The 18,614-nt window shown below is 35.7% G+C and overlaps 1 protein-coding gene across 1 annotated transcript; it reads left to right on the forward strand.

Moving 5' to 3' along the window:
• The first annotated feature begins 513 nt into the window (after positions 1 to 513).
• LOC134804731 (protogenin-like) lies at positions 514 to 17,341 on the forward strand. The gene is made up of 15 exons (XM_063777932.1): positions 514 to 888; positions 8,522 to 8,714; positions 9,379 to 9,482; positions 9,577 to 9,730; positions 9,887 to 10,091; positions 10,382 to 10,565; positions 11,013 to 11,461; positions 11,646 to 11,937; positions 12,440 to 12,555; positions 13,433 to 13,644; positions 14,377 to 14,531; positions 14,804 to 14,935; positions 15,096 to 15,250; positions 15,387 to 15,815; positions 16,259 to 17,341. Exons 1-15 carry the CDS (start codon positions 780 to 782, stop codon positions 16,277 to 16,279), a joined length of 2,910 nt encoding a protein of 969 aa, XP_063634002.1. The 5' UTR covers positions 514 to 779; the 3' UTR covers positions 16,280 to 17,341.
• The last annotated feature ends 1,273 nt before the right edge of the window (positions 17,342 to 18,614 follow it).

Here is an 18,614-nt window from a genome sequence, read left to right on the forward strand (position 1 = left end):
ACATTTTGACACAGCGTTTAGAATTAATTTGTGGTATACAAAATACTCCGCTCATTATCATATTCGATCTGATCCTCTTGTAGGATATGAATATATATTTTTTTATACTGCAGACCACTGATGCTGAAATGAAAAATTACCTATTATTCCTTAAATAAATCAATATTTTTTAAATTTTATTGCCCCCTAAACCATTAAATCTATTTAAAGTTTTCATCCAGACACAAGTTTGAAAATGTCTACATATATTTAATTTACCTTCCTACTTCAGTCAAATCAAGTATAAAGGAATTATAAAGAAATCTCGTGATTTCCTATCTCGTCTATCTATAAGGTCTATAAGGTCGTCCTTATTTCAGTAGCATGAGAGAGACCAATATCGATTCTGATGTTCCGAAACCATCTACCATGCATTAATGAATTTAGTTTTCCTTCTGATGAGTGGAATTAGTTCATGAAAGACCATCGGCTGGCGCCTTTGTATCCCCCCATTTAGGAGAGAGTAAACAGAGATGGGATGGCCGAACTAGGGAGGGAGGCCGATAGTACGGCGCAAGACTTGTAACTGGCTGGTCGCGTCAACGACTGTTCGCCGCGTTCGAACGCGATGCCGCGTCTGTTTACCGAACTTTTCGAATTTGAAATTGGAATCCTATTGGAATAAAAAGTAACGATTAATACAGTACCTACCTATGCGGATGATAATAGTGTTACCAGTGTAATAATAAACATGTAAATTTAATCGATGGTATGAAAATTAAGTGTAATTCAGTGGCAGTATGGTGGATGTTGGTGCTAATGAGTGCGATAACACTATAAATGGAAGAAACCAATTCGTGTTCTTTGTACTTGTGCATTTGCTTTTGATTGGACTGAACGGAACCAATGGTAAATAAAGTTTTATTTGAATTTTGATTTATTATTTCGGTGACGCTGAGAAATATGGGTTTACATTAAAAGTTTGCTTAGGTCGAGCTCGAGAAACAAAGAGTTGGTAGTTTATGGAGTAAAGTTTCAAGAAACAGCTTCGTTTAAGTTAGAGCCGACGGAGTCGGTGCCGTTTTTGTTGGAACCTTAAAATGGACTTTACAAACATTTCACGCATTAGGGCTTGAACTCTGAGATCCTACATAATATAACAAATAAAAAGTAAAGCTAAGCTGTGTTGTTATTGTACACTCTAGGGGAAATGTGCGTATTTTATCACACGGCGCGATTCGGGAAATGAATTAGAGATTCACTAGATATTAAATAGTAAAGATAAGTGACGTCCCACGGGTAAAGGTACCTTATGGCCAGTTATGGCGGTTAGCGCATAGCGCCGCAATAGCGTAAGCGCCAGCCACCATAAGGTACCTTTTGCCGTAGAACGTCACATATCTTTACTATTTCATATCTAGTGAATCTCTAATTAATTTTCCGAATCGCACCGAACAGGCGTATTCTAATTTTAACTATAGGATATGAATTCGACCTGGATTAGATGGATCATCGGATCTGTCAGTGTCAAAAGTGACGTTTTTGATTGAAGAAATGTCACTTTTGACACTGACAGTTTATCGATGGAGCCATAATACCCAAACATTGATTGACACTGACAGTTCAGATCCATGTCTAATTCACATCCTCTTATTAAAATTAAGGGGTCTATTTTATTATACACAAAATTTCGATTTTTTTAATTTCAACTCGACACCTCCACGCGTTCATGACATAAAGGGAGGGACAGGCAGACGGACATTACAGGGAAAAATCTAAAAATTATAAATATATTATGTAAAAAAATACAAATAATTAAAAAATAACGGAAACCTCGGTGGGCGAGTCCGACTCGCACTTGTCCGGTTTATTATAATAACAACAACTGGCCGGAGGAAGCATAAAATCGGAAGTTATGGAGAACCAGGGGAGTGGCCTTTGCCCAGCAGTGAAACACTCAAATAGGCTAAGAAAAAAAAAAGAATTAATACCTACTGTTGTGGTGGTATACGGTACTACCATACAATATCTATGAAACGTGTTTAATAATATCTACTTATTTTGTTATACCTACTAGTAATTTGTCTTTATCCTGAAAATGATATTATGTAACAAAATTCTAAATTACAAACCTAAGCTGTGATCATACCTACAAGTGGAAATAGATCCATGTTGTTACACCGCCGTTTAGGTTGTTTCTATTAGACAGTTACTACATTCAGTTCATAATTAAAGTACCATGGAACCAATTAACAAAATGTAGTTTCATAGTGTGCGTTAACAACACAATGGTACGTTTTTATTATTTAACGTTCGTTTTAATTAGTGTTAACGCTTGCGTTAAATTGGTAAAAATGAAACGGCTACTGTTGTTGTAATCCGAATTAAAAGCATTGGTTAAATACCTACATACCTATACCTATACCTATAATAATATGTAGGTATGCACATTGATAACATTCATTCATTAATTGTAGCAAAGACATATGTAACTTCGTATAAGACGAATAAAGTCTAAGGAAAAAACGTGCCTCGGAATTGAAGCAAAAGTCATTCTCGAATAGATGGCGCACACACCTTTAGCCTATCCTCGGCTAGATGGCGTGACGACACCGTTTCATATTTAACAATTTTAACACATAGATATCAGTGAATGAACATGGATCAAAATTATATAAAAATAATAAAATCATTTATCCATATATATACATGTTTTGATAACTCTATACGTTTTCATTTTGAGTTTTAGTCGTGTGTCGATAGATGGCAGTAAATTTACAGTGACTACAAAATTTACAATGACAGGACCCCTCTATACTATCTATTCTTTTTGATTGTAGGTACCTAATCATTATTGGAGGTAGGTAATCAAAATTTTCAATGTTTAGCGAAATATGGAAAGTAACCTCAAGACATGTAACATCAGAAATTAAAGTTCAAAAGGTTCTTCCATATAAACTTTCTAGTTTAGGCGCGTTGCTTTTAGCATGAATTCATAGAGTCCAAGACAAGTCTGTAACGATTTTGATAGCATACGCAGTGCAAGTGTTGTTTTAAACGTCAAACTTGTATGAAATTATGACGTATAGATAGATAACATTTGCACTGAGAATGCTATCAAATTAGTTGCAGACTTTTCTTGGTTTAACTGTTGTAAAGCAGTAGATTATTACCATTTGTTGCTTTGGACTGGGTATGTCAAATTCTCTGTCATTCGCTTACTCGAGTCATTATCTTTAGGTATTTAAATAAAAGTAAACAAACAATTTGTACATTTTCGGGTAGTTATAACATTCACTTTTGTATTTAGGCGATTGTTCTTCTTATTTGTATTATTTATTTACTTATTTCACTGACACATTTCACTACCTAATTTGTCACTTTTTAGTGTTCCGTTACTACACACAACTTTTTTGTGATGCAAAACAAATTGAATTTGAAATTGCTTACGTGCTTACATTAGTTTGATGACTGGTAGTCGGGTGATTGAAAGTAGGTGGGCGGTATCGTTTCTACGCGCGAATTTATGAGTATATGTATAATACCTACCTACCGATCATACTGAGAATTTCGCACATTGAAATATAATTAAAATATTTATAACATGATAGGAATATTAAACTATTAGAGTGTCGTGCTCTACCTATACATAATATTACAGTATTGCTTTTAAGTCGCTCTTAATATATCTGCAATAAAAATATAATACAAACACTAACTGTAACATAAATCTTAACTATGTACCTACTTAATTCAGTTTGTTCTACACTTAGGTTTAAGATTTTTTTTAATGGTATCGCTACGATACCGATTATACGGTTCGAAAAAAAAAAGATATTTAAATGTAGGTATTATACGATACTAAATAAGCAATTATTGAGGTCATTCACACGGAGTGGAATCCAAAACACCGATTCACTGATTATAACTCAATGTATTTCGGTTATGGTTTACGTTATACATATTTACTTACTTCGCATAGAATTAGTTGACTCTATAATTACGTAAATTGGCAGGAAATCCAGGTAAGGAAATAAGGGATACCAATGTAATAAACCTATTCTGGATTGCGTCTAGATTGGGATAAGTATCCGAAGCGACCGCCATTTAATATTTTCTTGTCAATAGCAGCAGGAACGCAATAATTAAGTAGACATGCCATGGATATTCAAAATCAATATCAGTTGAATTAATTTAGCATGAGTTCAAGGTGCATTGACTCTCGTTCAACTTGTCAAACCGTGTTATCAAATATTGGTCAAGTAGTCTTGGCTGTAAAAGGAAGGTCAAAATACCCGCTGGCCATATATGTCCACCGGGGCTTCCACCTTAATGTCAAGCCGACCTGTTACACTTTCGTAATAAGTAAAAACCACAGTACATTTAGAAATAAACTTTAAAACTGCGTTATTAACCCGGTTCAAAAAATTTTGAACTCGGCTGTTACTATTTACACCGAATATAATTTGTTATTTAGCCAACAGTTAATAACCTATTCAAAGTTTTAATTGATCCACCTAATCTATATGTACCATAACATCAAAAACTGACAGACGCAGGTCTTAATTTGAAAATGGAGGGTCAAGTATGAACTAAGTAGACATCTAGTACTAGTAAAAATAAATAAAAAGATTGTTTCAATTCCTATAACAATTTTTGAATGTAAGATAAGGAAAGCATATTTAAGTAATTATTATCTTTTCATAATTACATTCCCTAAAAAGGGATAATGAACTGTACGGAAAAATATTTTAAAGCAACGTCAATAATGTTTTGAAAGAATTTGTTTAAGATCCGAAGTGTAGTCCGAAGTATATACGAGTGCCTGCAATATGTCGTTTTACATCCCAAAGTGAATTTTCCTGTTGCATTTTTTGTAATATAACATTAACACATGTTTCCCCGATAAGGAGTCGGCGTCATTTTAACAAATCGACCGTAGTCAAAGACACGTGTGGACATTCAAACGAAGTTTTTTTTAAGTTTGTATGGGATTTATTAAGTGTTGTAAAGTAATTTGCTGCCATCTGCGACGAAGAATGTTAGAAACCCTCTAAACCTATAAACTTTGGTCGAAAATTTTTGCATAGGTTATAAATTTAATTCTAAGTTTAGTCCAATAGTGATATCGTCATACTTAGACAACTGCTAAATTTTACGAGCACCAAGTATGTTAAATTAAGTTTTTAGTGTTCTTTACGAAACTCGTAAAATTGGTAACTTATAGAAAATTCTCTTGGATTTGTTTTCCCAAGTAGGAAATAACCCTGCCAAGCTATCTATGTAGGTATAAGTATATGTAGTTTATAAAAAATAACTTTGCCATGATTACGTTATCAAACAAACGGAAGCAGATTAAGGGTGCCTTATTTATTTATATTTAGAAACGATAATTCTCGGACTACTGTGTGTATTTTATATATTTGAGCTGTTTTTGTCCAAAATTCGTCACATAAAAAACATTTAATATTACTAGGTACGCAGGTACCTACCTACTTAGTGTATTTGACTAGTGGTCAAATACCCTATTCCCATTTTACTAATTTTGTGTGTTTTTATGTTTTAATTTTAATATTAGCTGCATGTTTGTTTGTTGTTGTTGTTGTTCTTGTAGTTTTAAGTTATTTATAACATAATTCAAACACAATGTAAAATTGTTTTATGAATAAATGAATAAGAATTACCACCAGCTTTGAAATTTATTAAGATACATTAGTAGCTATTCTAGGAAAGAAACTATTTCTTTCCCATGTATAATTCCCCCAATAAAATAAATAATATTATGCATTTATTAACTTGTAACTTGATAGGTAAGGTAATAAAGAATAAATAAGGCAATTGCTAAACTGGTGGCTAAACCGCATTAATAATTATTTGCAGTACTTAAATGATATTTCGTGTATTGGCTCTGTTTTAAATGTTCAGAAAGGTGAAGAGTTTATTACAACTGTTATAATTATTATAATAAAAATATATATTGAAATAAAGTCCCATATTTATGTTTCTACATAAAACTTCACAATCAGGCGTACCCTCGTATATTATACAAAAAGACAAACACGTCAAGATAGCAGCATTGTAAGGGTTATCAGTGACACTGACAAGTATTAATAAAGGAACTACCGCGCTTCGAGGGTCACAAAAAATAAATCACAAGTTATTAACAATACACCTGGCGTTATCTGCGCTTAATCTAAACGCGGTGTCAAAGCGGCTAAGTCGAGATAAAGTTTGTCAAAGGACTGTCTCATTTCAATCATAGACACAGAGAATCATACTATCTTTGTCTTACACTAGTACTAGCACCCAAAAGAAAAGGATGAGTATAGTTTTCCTGGTTCTTACGGACTGACAAATTGGTTTGACCAACTTTATTTCAGTAACCACAACACTTTTTAGTTTGTCTGTGGGAGGTTATGAAGATATCCAAGTATATTTTGTGGCTAAGCGCAATTTACTTAAGCCGAAAATAAGAGTACCTAACAAAATACAGATACAATATTAAAGATGTATTATAACAAGTACTTAGGTAGGTTATTCTTTTTTGCAATTAATACACATTTTTTTTTATTAGCCTGGTTAAGTGTCCCACTGCTGGGCAAAGGCCTCCCCTCGCTTCCTCCACTCAACCCTGTCTTTTGTGGTTTCCCGCCAATCCGGATAAAATGCGTCCAAGTCGTCACGCCATCTCCTTTTCGGTCTACCTGCACTCCGGCCAGCACTATCTATGGTGTTCCGTGGGTCCCACTCCGTAACCATTTTGGCCCACCTTTCAGGGTGCATGCGGCAGACATGTCCAGCCCAGCCCCACTTAAGCTTAGCGGTCTTAACACCTACATCTACAACTCGAGTTCTGGAGCGCAGTTCCGTGTTTCTGATTCTATCAGTCCTGCGAACACCCAGTATACTGCGCTCCATCGCTCGCTGGCAAACCTTAAGTTTGGACTTTAAAGCCTCAGTCAATGACCATGTCTGAGCACCGTAGGTTAGGATAGGCAGGATACACATGTCGATGAGTTTGCGCTTGAGACACAGGGGAAGGTCACCCTTCAGTAGCGCCTTCATGGACCAGAAGCTCTTCCAGGCGTTGTCAATACGTCTATTGACCTCTATGGTTTGCCTGTTTTCGAAGGAGGCTATCTGGCCCAAGTAAATGTACTCATCAACATACTGTATCTCCTGCCCATCTACCGTGACCCTGTGTTTTGCTCCATTGGTCATCAACTGAGTTTTCGTTCTGTTCATTGCGAGCACATTCGTTCTGTTAATACACAATGCAGAATGTTATTTTTCGTTACTGTACATTTAACAACGATGGGAGCAGGTACCAACCACCATCAAATATGTATTGGATATTTAACCAGATTAACCTACTTAATTAATCTAACCTAACCATAATGTTGTACTTGTTGCATGTTGCACACAGCCATCGTGCACTTAAACAAGGAATGTTTCTCAGAATATCACTTATTGGAATCCACGTTGTCGAGTTTTAGTGACCTTTCGAACGAATGCCATAATGTTCGAACAATAGGGTCATCTCCAAATACATGAACGTCATCCGAGAGATAACATCAACGAAAAGGAGGAGTTAGGTTTATGCGTAGGCTTTTTGTATTCAAACTTAACTATAACACGATGTTACCGTCGTAAAACGAAATCCGAACATGTTACCCCGGTTTTATCTTCTTCTTTTTCTTCTGGATCTTGATCTTTTGATTTCAAATTTACTTAATATATATTATATTTGTTTTGAGGCGTTTTTAGGGTTTCGTACCTCAAAAGGAAAAAACGGAACCCTTATAGGGTCACTTTGTTGTCCGTCTCCGTTTATCTTGTGAACGCGTAGAGGTATCGAGTTGAAATTAAAACCATATACTCAGGTTTACAGTCCCTTGAAACTGTGAAAAAAATCGAACTTCTTAGTTAACGTAAAAAAAATGTATACGGCCGCTTATCCCGTAAAAACGTTTATTTCGACTCTCAAGGGAATCAAAATTTATAGGGTACTTCCCGTTGACCTAGAACTATGAAATTTGGCGAGTAATATCGTCTACAAATACTAGGAAAAATGTCAAAACTATAAATTTGTAAAAATAAAAAAAAATTGAATGTACGGAACCCTCGAGGGGCGAGTCCGACTCGCACTTGTCCGGCTTTTCTACTTTACATACAATGTAAGATTTTGAATGAGCTTTATTGGATGCTTTCTAGCTCATTATCGTATACGTTATAAAAATATTATGTGTTCATATCCTTTTTCTTTGAAATAACTTGTGTCTTAATGTGGTTTTGGGAATTGTAAAATTAAACACCAGAATTCATTTTTTTGCCTTAAAATGGTTTTTCCTACATCATGATGTTTCCAAATGTTTAATTCACATGCTATGCCTTTAAATGAAGTATGAATTAAGAAATCATAAAAATAAAGAAAAATCTATCTATCAATACGGAACGAATAACAATATTAACAATATTGAACAATAAATAATAATATGTATTTTTAAATATTTTTTTTTACCTCGTTATCATTTTTTCCTAGCTCAAAACCGTGCACCCCGCATCAAGGAGCACCCTTCAAACACTGTCTCGGGCCGCAGCGAGCCCGCTACGCTAAGATGCGTGGTGGAAGGAAGACCGAAACCTCTAGTCCAATGGTTCAAGGATGGCATCCCACTGCCGCCGGCTGAAGATGGTCATAGAGTGCTATTAGAAGACGGACTACTATTTCTGAGGTAGGTGCCTAAGACTTTTGTTATTAGCAATGCAAGTATTGTTTGTTATGTCGTGGCAAGATCTTAAAATGATCTTTTTATGTTGTGACAATCTTTTCATGTCATTTCATGAAAAAGGCAAACCTAATCTAACCATATCATGAAGTAATCAATTCTAAAATGGCATTTCGTGAAATTATTAAAAGCTATGATCTGGTCACGACATATATGTACAATACAATTTTCCATTGGTCTGGTGTATTTAGTCTTGTTTGATTTCAAAATCAATGGTTAAACATCATTTCACGCAAGCAAAATGTTCTCTGTGTTTGCAAGTCATGCTGTAAATGTGTCCTACTCAAACAAGCGATATAACCTAACTACTTATAGTAAACTATCGAAAATCGCCTCTTGTAAGTGGAAGGAACTTTTGACGTTTTTGTTGCACTAAGTAAACTTTGTAAATTAATACGCATCTGTTTGTTTGGTTTGGGTCAATACAATTAGGGAATGTGCAAATAATTTACTTTTCCACAAAAACTCCCCTTATTACTAGTTCCCTCCCTATATAAATACTTGTTCACTATATTTATTTTAGATATTGTTTTGCTTTTTTATTGTAAGTATATCGTAGGTAGTATTTCTACTCAACAAATTATACAGGTCAGATATATTTCCTTCTTAGAGTAAATCGAGGCAAGAAGGAAAGCGATGAGGGAGTGTATTGGTGCGTGGCACGGAACCTGGCAGGCGAGGCTGTCAGTCGCAATGCTTCTCTCAATGTTGCTGGTAAGTTGAGCCTTAACGCTTCGTCTCGTGGGTTTGATATTGAATGAAGAACATTTTTTAATTAGGCAGGATTCTAAAAAGTAGGTATTTTCAGTGATTCGTGACGACTTTCGAGTGGAACCTAGAGACGTGCACGTAGCAGCCGGCGAGCCAGCGGTACTGGAATGTTCTCCCCCTAAAGGAGTTCCAGAGCCGTCTGTGCATTGGCTGAAAGATGGGAATTTATACGACGTGGAAGTCAACGGAAGGTATTAAATGCTACTTGATATGCGATTTAAATATAGCTGTGTGCAATGCTTTGAAACCATGCATTAGTAAATTAATTATTCTAACAATTTATAATTATATAAGGTATGTAAGTTGGTACGCTTTAGTAGGTATTTAATTTTTAATAATTGTTTTAGGGTGACAGTAACGGAAAGTGGTAGTTTAAAAATATTAGAAACCCTGCCAACCGACAGCGGGCTGTACAGATGTGTGGCGTCCAACATAGCCGGCGAGAGGCAATCGAGACATGCAGCATTAATAGTTTTAAGGAGACCTCACTTCGTAGTTAAGCCTAGTAATATTACAGCTCTTATTGGGCAGACTGTCGAATTTACTTGCCAGGTAAAAATCTGTCTATTGTTACTTCAATAGCATGTTATGTGTTTTTATACATAACATGTTTTAATATCGAAATTTATCGTCGACCCATACATATAGTACGTACACATTTTTCGTAGTTTATGATTGGTTCATTATTAAATGTATCAGGGTGCCTAGCCAAGCTAGCTAATTATGTAAGCGTGATAGAAAGAGAGAACTGTTTTGCAAATGATTTGCATCTTGGCTAGAATAAGAATAATAATCTTAAATTTACGCTTCAATTTAATCGTAATGTAACTTTTTCTCTACAGAGCTTCGACTCGAATGTTAAAATATCATGGGTGAAGGAAGATGGCATCTTACCCGCTCATGCGACTGTAACGCGCGGGATGTTGCGTTTGGAACACGTGTCCCCAACAGACATGGGCACTTACTCGTGCCGAGCCGACAGCCATGCCGGCTCCAGCACCGCTAGTGCCACGCTAACAGTATACAGTAAGTATTGTGTTCCTCACTTAGCTGGGGAGTCGGAAATTATGATCAACTACCAAACCTTCTTTTTTTACCAATAACAACCTATCTACCTACACACTTGCCTTAAAGGGATAAGTTCGCCTTTGTACTGCCTATCCTGTGCCATAAATTTGTGTTTTGTACAATAAAGAGTATATACTTACATAGGTACATACATACATACATACTTTGATGTCAAAAGATGCTTATTATAAATTATGTCCCAATTTACTTTAACGGGCTTGCGGTTGCCTAAGTCTTAAAACCTTTAGAAGATCATTTGAATGCAGCTTTATTTGCAAGTATTTAGGACACCATTCACTTCCTTCATCAAACGCGTGTGCACTTATACGTCTCGAGCCTATCTATTTAAAATTTTATTGCATCATTTAATGTCTAGAGCTATTTTAATCCGGCCGTCTGTTTTAGCGCTACCCCACTTCACACAGATACCGTCCAATCTTACCGCATGGGAAGGCGATGTGGTGTCCATTCCTTGCGAAGCTAAAGGCTTGCCCACGCCAACGACGTTTTGGATATTAGAGGGAAACCAAGATTCATTATTATTTCCTGAATGCATGAAAAGCAACTCAAGCTTGCTGTACTTGGATGGAGCGAAAGCTGAACACAGTGGCAGAGTTATTTGCACAGCTGTCAATTCTGCTGGTAGCACTATGCAGGAAGCTTATCTTACTGTATTGAGAAAAGGACACAACGAATTAAAATCGGAGGAAGACGAAATTAAGGATGATTTTCGACGAGGCACTCGTATGACGCAATATGAACTTTTGCAAGCTAGGAAATTTCTGCAGCAGAATATCTTGGTATTGAAAAGATTAGAAACGCTATCTTCTAGTTCACTTAAAGTCGTGTGGGACGTAAGTGTCAATAACTTTTATGAAGATTTAATTGCAGGATAATCTTACATACTCGTTTAATTGCTTGTTTACGGATTGTGAAATAAGTGTGATTTAAACATGAATTATAAAGCCTTGATAACTAAATAAGCAATTGACTTTCAAGCTAAGCCAGTGTGGAAACTGATGCGCCTTTATCTTTCAGGTTTTAACCGACTACAATGAATATTTAGAGGGAGTTAAGATTTGGTATAACAGCACTTCCTTAAATTGGCGTAACGCTACTGATGATGAAGTCATAGTATTAAACACATCGTACGCACAGTCCATGATATGCTCAAATGGCACTCTAACAGACGTTGATAACAGCGGGTCGTCAAGCTACATCCTCTCTGGACTCTTACCTTATACGCAGTACGATGTGTTCCTGTTGCCATTTTATAAGAATTTATTGGGAAAACCTTCGAACATAATGCCTGGATACACCGATGAAGATGGTAATTTCTATTTTAAAACTATTAAAAATGTTTTAAGCACCTAATTTGACTTGAGAAAGTGCCAGAAGGTGACATGTTTGACAAAACATTACTTTTTATAAATATGTAGCAGCAATGTTACAAACAAAACGTATATTTAAAGAAAATAACAGATTAGTATTAAGCCAACATGTCGAATTGGTAAATTTGACTGTTCGATCGTGACATTGCCGATTATCACAAAAACCACACCACTTTCTGTCGCCTTTTCCAATTGAAGTTTTAGTTTGATTATAATATTTTAGAACAGTGCAATGTAACCGTTGTTTATTTGCATACCTAATACTCTTTATTTTCAAAGTAAAATTACATCTGTTACTATTACATATTTCCTGCCACTTCGTTGTAACGGGGGTTATAATTATTACAACAAACTTTCCACTGATGCCTTTAGAGCTGATACAAAGATAAATTATTCTGTTTCATTAGAGTTACGGTAATTTACCGGTAATTACCGTTTTAGTGCCGTCGGCTGCTCCTCAGGCGGTGACGGCGGGGGTCATAAACGCGACTTCGGCGTGGATTCGGTGGGAGCCACCACCTGCGGCAACGTGGAATGGAGAACTAACTGGCTACCTGGTAAACACAGTCTTTATTTCAATTATTTAACAGCTAGGTACATAGCCGGTTAGACCAGGAATTCCTAATCAATTCGATTACAAACGGAAGCTTACTCGTCGGTAGACTATAATGCTTTTTTTGGTTTAATGATTGATTATTAATTTTATGAGTCGACGTTTTAGGAAATATATGGAGATTTTAAATTGTGTCTCAAGTATTTAATAGTATAAGCGCGGTTCTTTGAAGACTTAAGCGCTTATGACAAATATGGTAATTTCATTTAAATGCAAGCAAGATATAGTGAAATAACGACTTCTTTATGGTATTCGTAACCGAATAGGGTATGTTTACGTACCTAATTAAACATCTAATCTACATTAGGTATAAATAGACGATTGCAGCATGTACTTAAATAAAATGTTGTAAGCGGAGCAGTACCTACGCTGTTCATATTGTACAGTCGACGTCAAAAATATGTTTACACTTTTGCACCTTACTCCTTTGTAATAAGACGAAAAGTGTAAACATATCTTTGACGTCGACTGTACATAGTACTTCTCAGACACCCTAACCCGCTGATGCATGTATGTACTGCCCAACCAACAGTATAATAATTAATCATCAAGCACCTTCACTTACTGACACCAATCGTTTGATCATTTTGATTAAGTAATTGCCAATAAATTAATTATCGTAAATAATCAATCTAAATTTATGACGACGTTAAATCTAGCGGAAGTGCTATCGCAGACTTCTTATTGTGATTTTATAGATTAGGAGGGTTTTATAGTTGCAATTTAGTAAAAAAAATATTGTGTTAGCTAATGTCATACTTTCATGAAATAAAATTCAATCCTCTGCAGTAGATCTCAAAGATACAATTTTATTTAAATAGATTGAAATCCGGGTTGGCGGGGCAGCTGGAGGTCGGGTGGTAGGACAGATGTCGTTAGGCGCGCGCACGCGCGCGGCTGCGGCCAGCTCCTTGCGCGCAGGCGGGCGCTACAGTGCGCGCGCCGCTGCCGTCACACGCCGCGGCCACGGGCCTTTCAGCGCGCCCGCGCATCTACACATGCTGCCCACACATACCCAGAGACAATACGTGCAGTAAGTACTACTACAACTACTAAGTTATAATTAAAACCAGATATATTATGGCTATTGTCGCTATCACTAGTAAAGTTCAGAAAGTATTGAATTCAGGAATATTATTATGGTTCAATATATTTCAGAATTTTAATATAAAGAAACTCGAAAATGTCTTCGTCCAAAAAATAAAATGTCTTGTGTTTTAGATCTTGTGCCAAGAACAAATTTTCTTGTATCAAATAACAAATTATTAAATAGAAAGGGTCAGTTTATAATATGCACCTATATATCTTGACTTGACCCTAATAAAAGAAAGTAGGTACCTAAAGTACCTATGTATGTAGTAAAATTCTTGTCATAAGACTTCCAATCCTTTGAGAATTTAACACTCTTGAACCGTCTTAAAAATTGACACATCGACCTCAAGTAACCTTAACAACAAACAACATTAGTTTTACGTTTTATCTCGCCACGATGAGATTAATACGGTTACCCAGTTTGTTCTCAAGTGGTTTATCAAGTGGTAACATACGTAAAGTTCACAGGAAGGGCCATGTGAATTGCTTTTACTATATTACGATGAGTCAAGAGCTTAAGTTTTACGCGTAGGTTAATCATAAACTGCACCATATCCTCATGTTGCTTTTACGAGAGCCATAAAACTCGATAGTGACGCCGCGAATTGTTCGAAACGAATAAATTATCCAATATTCTACTAGTACCTATTACATAGTTTTTTGTTGCTTTCAGAACTGAACCACCAAAAGATTCGAATATATCGACAATCTTTCACGAGACATGGATCATCGCACTCGGGTTGATTCTGTCTTCGATTATTGTGATTGGTGTATTCAGCGTGTATTATATCAGGCGACGCAACGGAATACAGAGAAAGAAGTCTGCTGGTAAGCTGACACTAGTAACTAATTAATTCATCGACACAAATGCGCTGAAATAATTACCTTATGCCATTTATTATTCACTTTATTTAATTTAAGTCCCCATAAAAATCATATATTGAGCATTGCGAACTTGCGACTTCATAGTTCCCTTTATTCTTAGAAGTACTACTTACTCTTTCGTTTTATACCCGTATCGTGGGAGCGCTTTACCGATCCGGCGCCGCTTAACTTGTTGATATCAACAGCAATAATTTAAACATTGAACCCAATTGTAGGTCAATCGATTGTCACGGCTCAACAGTGTCTATTGAATAAAGACACGATCTGGCTGCGGGACCGCGCGGTATTCGCTCCTTCAAACGACCCGACGTTAGAAGTTAGCAGTTGTCATCAAAGTCTTTTGCATAGTAAGTATATTAAGATTAATATTCTACCTTATACGGAACCTGTTGCTTAATGTTTTACAATGGAAACTACACGAGAAAGATATTTATCATTTCCATTTACAACAACAAGTGTGTCCTAGATTCCTTGAGGCATTTAATCACGTTGGATTATCTATCACAGCGGGACAATCGAGCAACATACTCAACGTGGAGCCTGAATACTGTTTACCGCAGAACTCCATTCAGGGCTTAGACGCGTCGAGTGTGGACAGACTGCGACGTGGGCCGCCCGAACCGTACGCGTCCAGCGCTATTTACACCGAACTCAATTTCAAGGTATGCCTCGATAAGCATTGTGGGAACTCACATGTTGACACAGATAAGATTAGGTGCACACTCGATTTGTTACTATGTTAATCCAATACTTGGAATTAAAATTACCTACACTAACGATATGTATCGTTTTCCACAGGACAATAACGACATCGGAGACCTGAGGAATTGCTCAGAAAGACGATCTCATAACAATAGCATTGTTAGGTCGTGCAATGGGAGCATTCAGTATTCCAACGGAGAATGCTCTACTTGTTGCCATAGTACTTCTAGTAGATCAACGAAAGATTACAGGGAGCCTAGGCATGATGTACATAATGATGTGAATGTATTGGAGGATGATTGTACGTCTTGTAATACTAATCGTTCTGGATCAAGAAGCAGACAGGACAAAAGTAAAGTGTGCCCGGCTACCGATTTAGAATACGACTACCCGCAGTGGCACTGGTTAGGGAGGGAGAACAGTTTCAAAATCCCCATTCAGACAGGCAGACATTCGAATGTGGCGCGCTCGGAGCAAGGCTGTCAAATAAACCTGTGTGACATACTGCCGCCGCCGCCATATGAGGTAAATTGAACATATTTACGACAACCCTTGGTGACAGTAAAGCAACTTAACGATCAAAAGCCGATTACAGTTATTCACTTACTACTTATATTTTGTACCACTTTGTACTCGTATGTGTGATAATCTCATTGTTCGCTTTCATCTTTATAGTTTGTAGTGATTTATTTCCCCAATCTAACTGAATAAAAAATAATAAGTACCTACTAATGATTTGTTCTGAAGTATGTAATATCTGTGCGATTCCTTGGTGGGTATAGACATAATGACATAATACTTACATGTTAGCGTGAAATTGCAAGCACCCGTCAGTTTACAATATCGCTAGTTAAATTATAAACTGACGGTAGGAAGATTACAAACTATCCTAACCTACGTTAGATTATAAACTAACGGTTTCACAATCTTACGGTATCATTTATTGTAATCTATCTTGTCTTTTGCAGAGTCCAGAAAACAACAAATAAACTAAATGGAAACACGCTGAAGCGAAGAATAAATCATTATTTCACGTGGTATTTAAGTCAATATTTATTTTTTAAATGACTAGGTCCAGATTGTTAAAATCAATTTCGGTTAAAAAGCTGAGCAATAAAAATACATGACGTATCCATTTGTACAAAAAATAAACTGAAATCTTTATAATCTTTTCCAACAACATTTTACATGTAGAATTTATAAAAATACGAATTTTGTAATCGTTAAGTAGGTTTTTAGCCTGTTAATATACCTAGCTTTATTGCATAACTCAAATTCCCATTAAACACACTTTAATAAAAAAAATAAGGTTAAATTCGAACGTTCACGGCAGCGGCTGCTGCTGTTGCACCGTTTTTGAATTTGATTCGACGATCTAATCGCGACAGCAATGCAATTATATCAGTATTATGTACCTATTAAAATCGCCCGCGTCAACGTTGCAACACCAACCATGATGCAGACGGAACTCGAATGTCACTACTACTATTGTTTTTGAGTTATACAAAAAGGCGCCAAGTAGTGCTGTAGAACAATTATAGTGTCTGTACCTTTTAACGAATATCTACCTAATAAATGCCTACTTGTACTCCTAATTCCTACCTACGTTCTAGTCAACAGTTAAGACTAGCCTTACCGTATGAACAATTCTAAAAACAAATTCGAAATAGGTACTGTACTTTTCTAAAAAACTTTTTTATATCCTAGCCTAAACACACTCAAGGTTGTTTCATTCATAAATATTTGTAAAGTAGATTTAGCCACGCATTTCACTGCCATATTAGATTCATTTAGTAAATAGAATTTGTAGTTTAAAAATATTTGACTGTGATATTTATATATAAAATCGTGTTTTAGTGTAATTCTAATATGTAATCATAGTGTACGTAACTTTAGAACTTTCCAATAATTCAAAATTTTAACCAGTATTAGAATACAGTGCACCTAAAAAGCTGTTAATATTTAAGACTCATTTTTGAACTGTAATCTCAATATCTTTAAATCCCGTTGTGTTTAGAGCAGACACTCAAAATATAGCAAATTTATAAATACACTTTTTAGTTTTATTACTATTTTACTACCTCCTTGCAGTATATATACCTACTAAATAACCAAAAGAAACTCATTTCTTATTCAAGTCTTCCAAGGAACCTGGCTATAAAAACAATATTTTTTTCGTCTATTTTTATAAGGTTCGCGTGTCTGAGTTTACAGTATCAGCGATATAAACTGATGTAAAGGGCGACATAAATAATAACTACTTAGTAATGAAGCACGTCGTTACCTACGGCTTACAGCGCTTACTATAGTCGTAAACCTTATAAGGCCAACCCGCTCATGGCTCTATATACTAAAGTTTACTAAACGGTTAGTTTTATTTATAAGTATGGTCATGGTTATGTCTTATTTTATCCAAAACCGGTTAAAATACACAAATTGCTCTCACTTCTTACAATGCGGAAACGTAGCCGGTTTGAGTTCTGCAGAGATAGCGCAATGTGTCATAAGACAACGCTACGCTAAGCTATGAATTTAATAAGTAGGTACTTAAGTATTAAAAAATCACAATGTTACTTAAACTCCTGGAGTTACTACTAAAATTTACCATTATACATATGCGGCACATTTATAATACATACCTATATTTATTTTTCATGATTTTTGCAAGTATTTTTTGTTTAATCTTACCTAGACGTTCAAAATCTGCAGCTTATTCTTACCATTTTCAAAAGGCTTCGAGTTAAAAGCATTTGGCTATAAATCGTGAAGTCCAATTTATTTCTGTCTTGCTTAGGTACGTATCGGTCACATTTATAGATGCCTTTTTGGAACAAGGCTTCCCTTTATCGGACGGTTTTAGAAACGGAACAAAAGGCCATTCGATTCAAATTACACAGCACCTTAAACGGCCTTCTGGAAATCCTTATAACAGTTAGAAATCTTTTAATTATTATTACTTAGGTACTTACTTTAAAAACTGAATGTTGTAGGTAAGTACCTAAGTTTTTGGACTAAAGTATTTTATTTATCTTATGACAGGTAGTACAGATAATAGGTACCTAGAGATTTTTTATTTACCTATTATATACTGGTATTACCAATATTATGTTTGTTGTTGCGGTCGGATTCATATTAGGGATTATGGTTGTGGTTGATGTTTATCTGATTTTTACGAGTATGTGTAAAATTATTGAATAAAATCATTATAAATATATTCCGTAAAAATATTTAGCTAACGTTATCCTCGACCTATCCAACGTCATAATTACGAGTCTTTATTTTGTATTCGTTAGATATTATTATTCATAGTAGGTAATTTTGTAA

Source organism: Cydia splendana, chromosome 2 (assembly GCF_910591565.1).
Source record: "Cydia splendana chromosome 2, ilCydSple1.2, whole genome shotgun sequence".
NCBI classification, from domain to species: Eukaryota; Metazoa; Arthropoda; class Insecta; order Lepidoptera; family Tortricidae; genus Cydia; species Cydia splendana.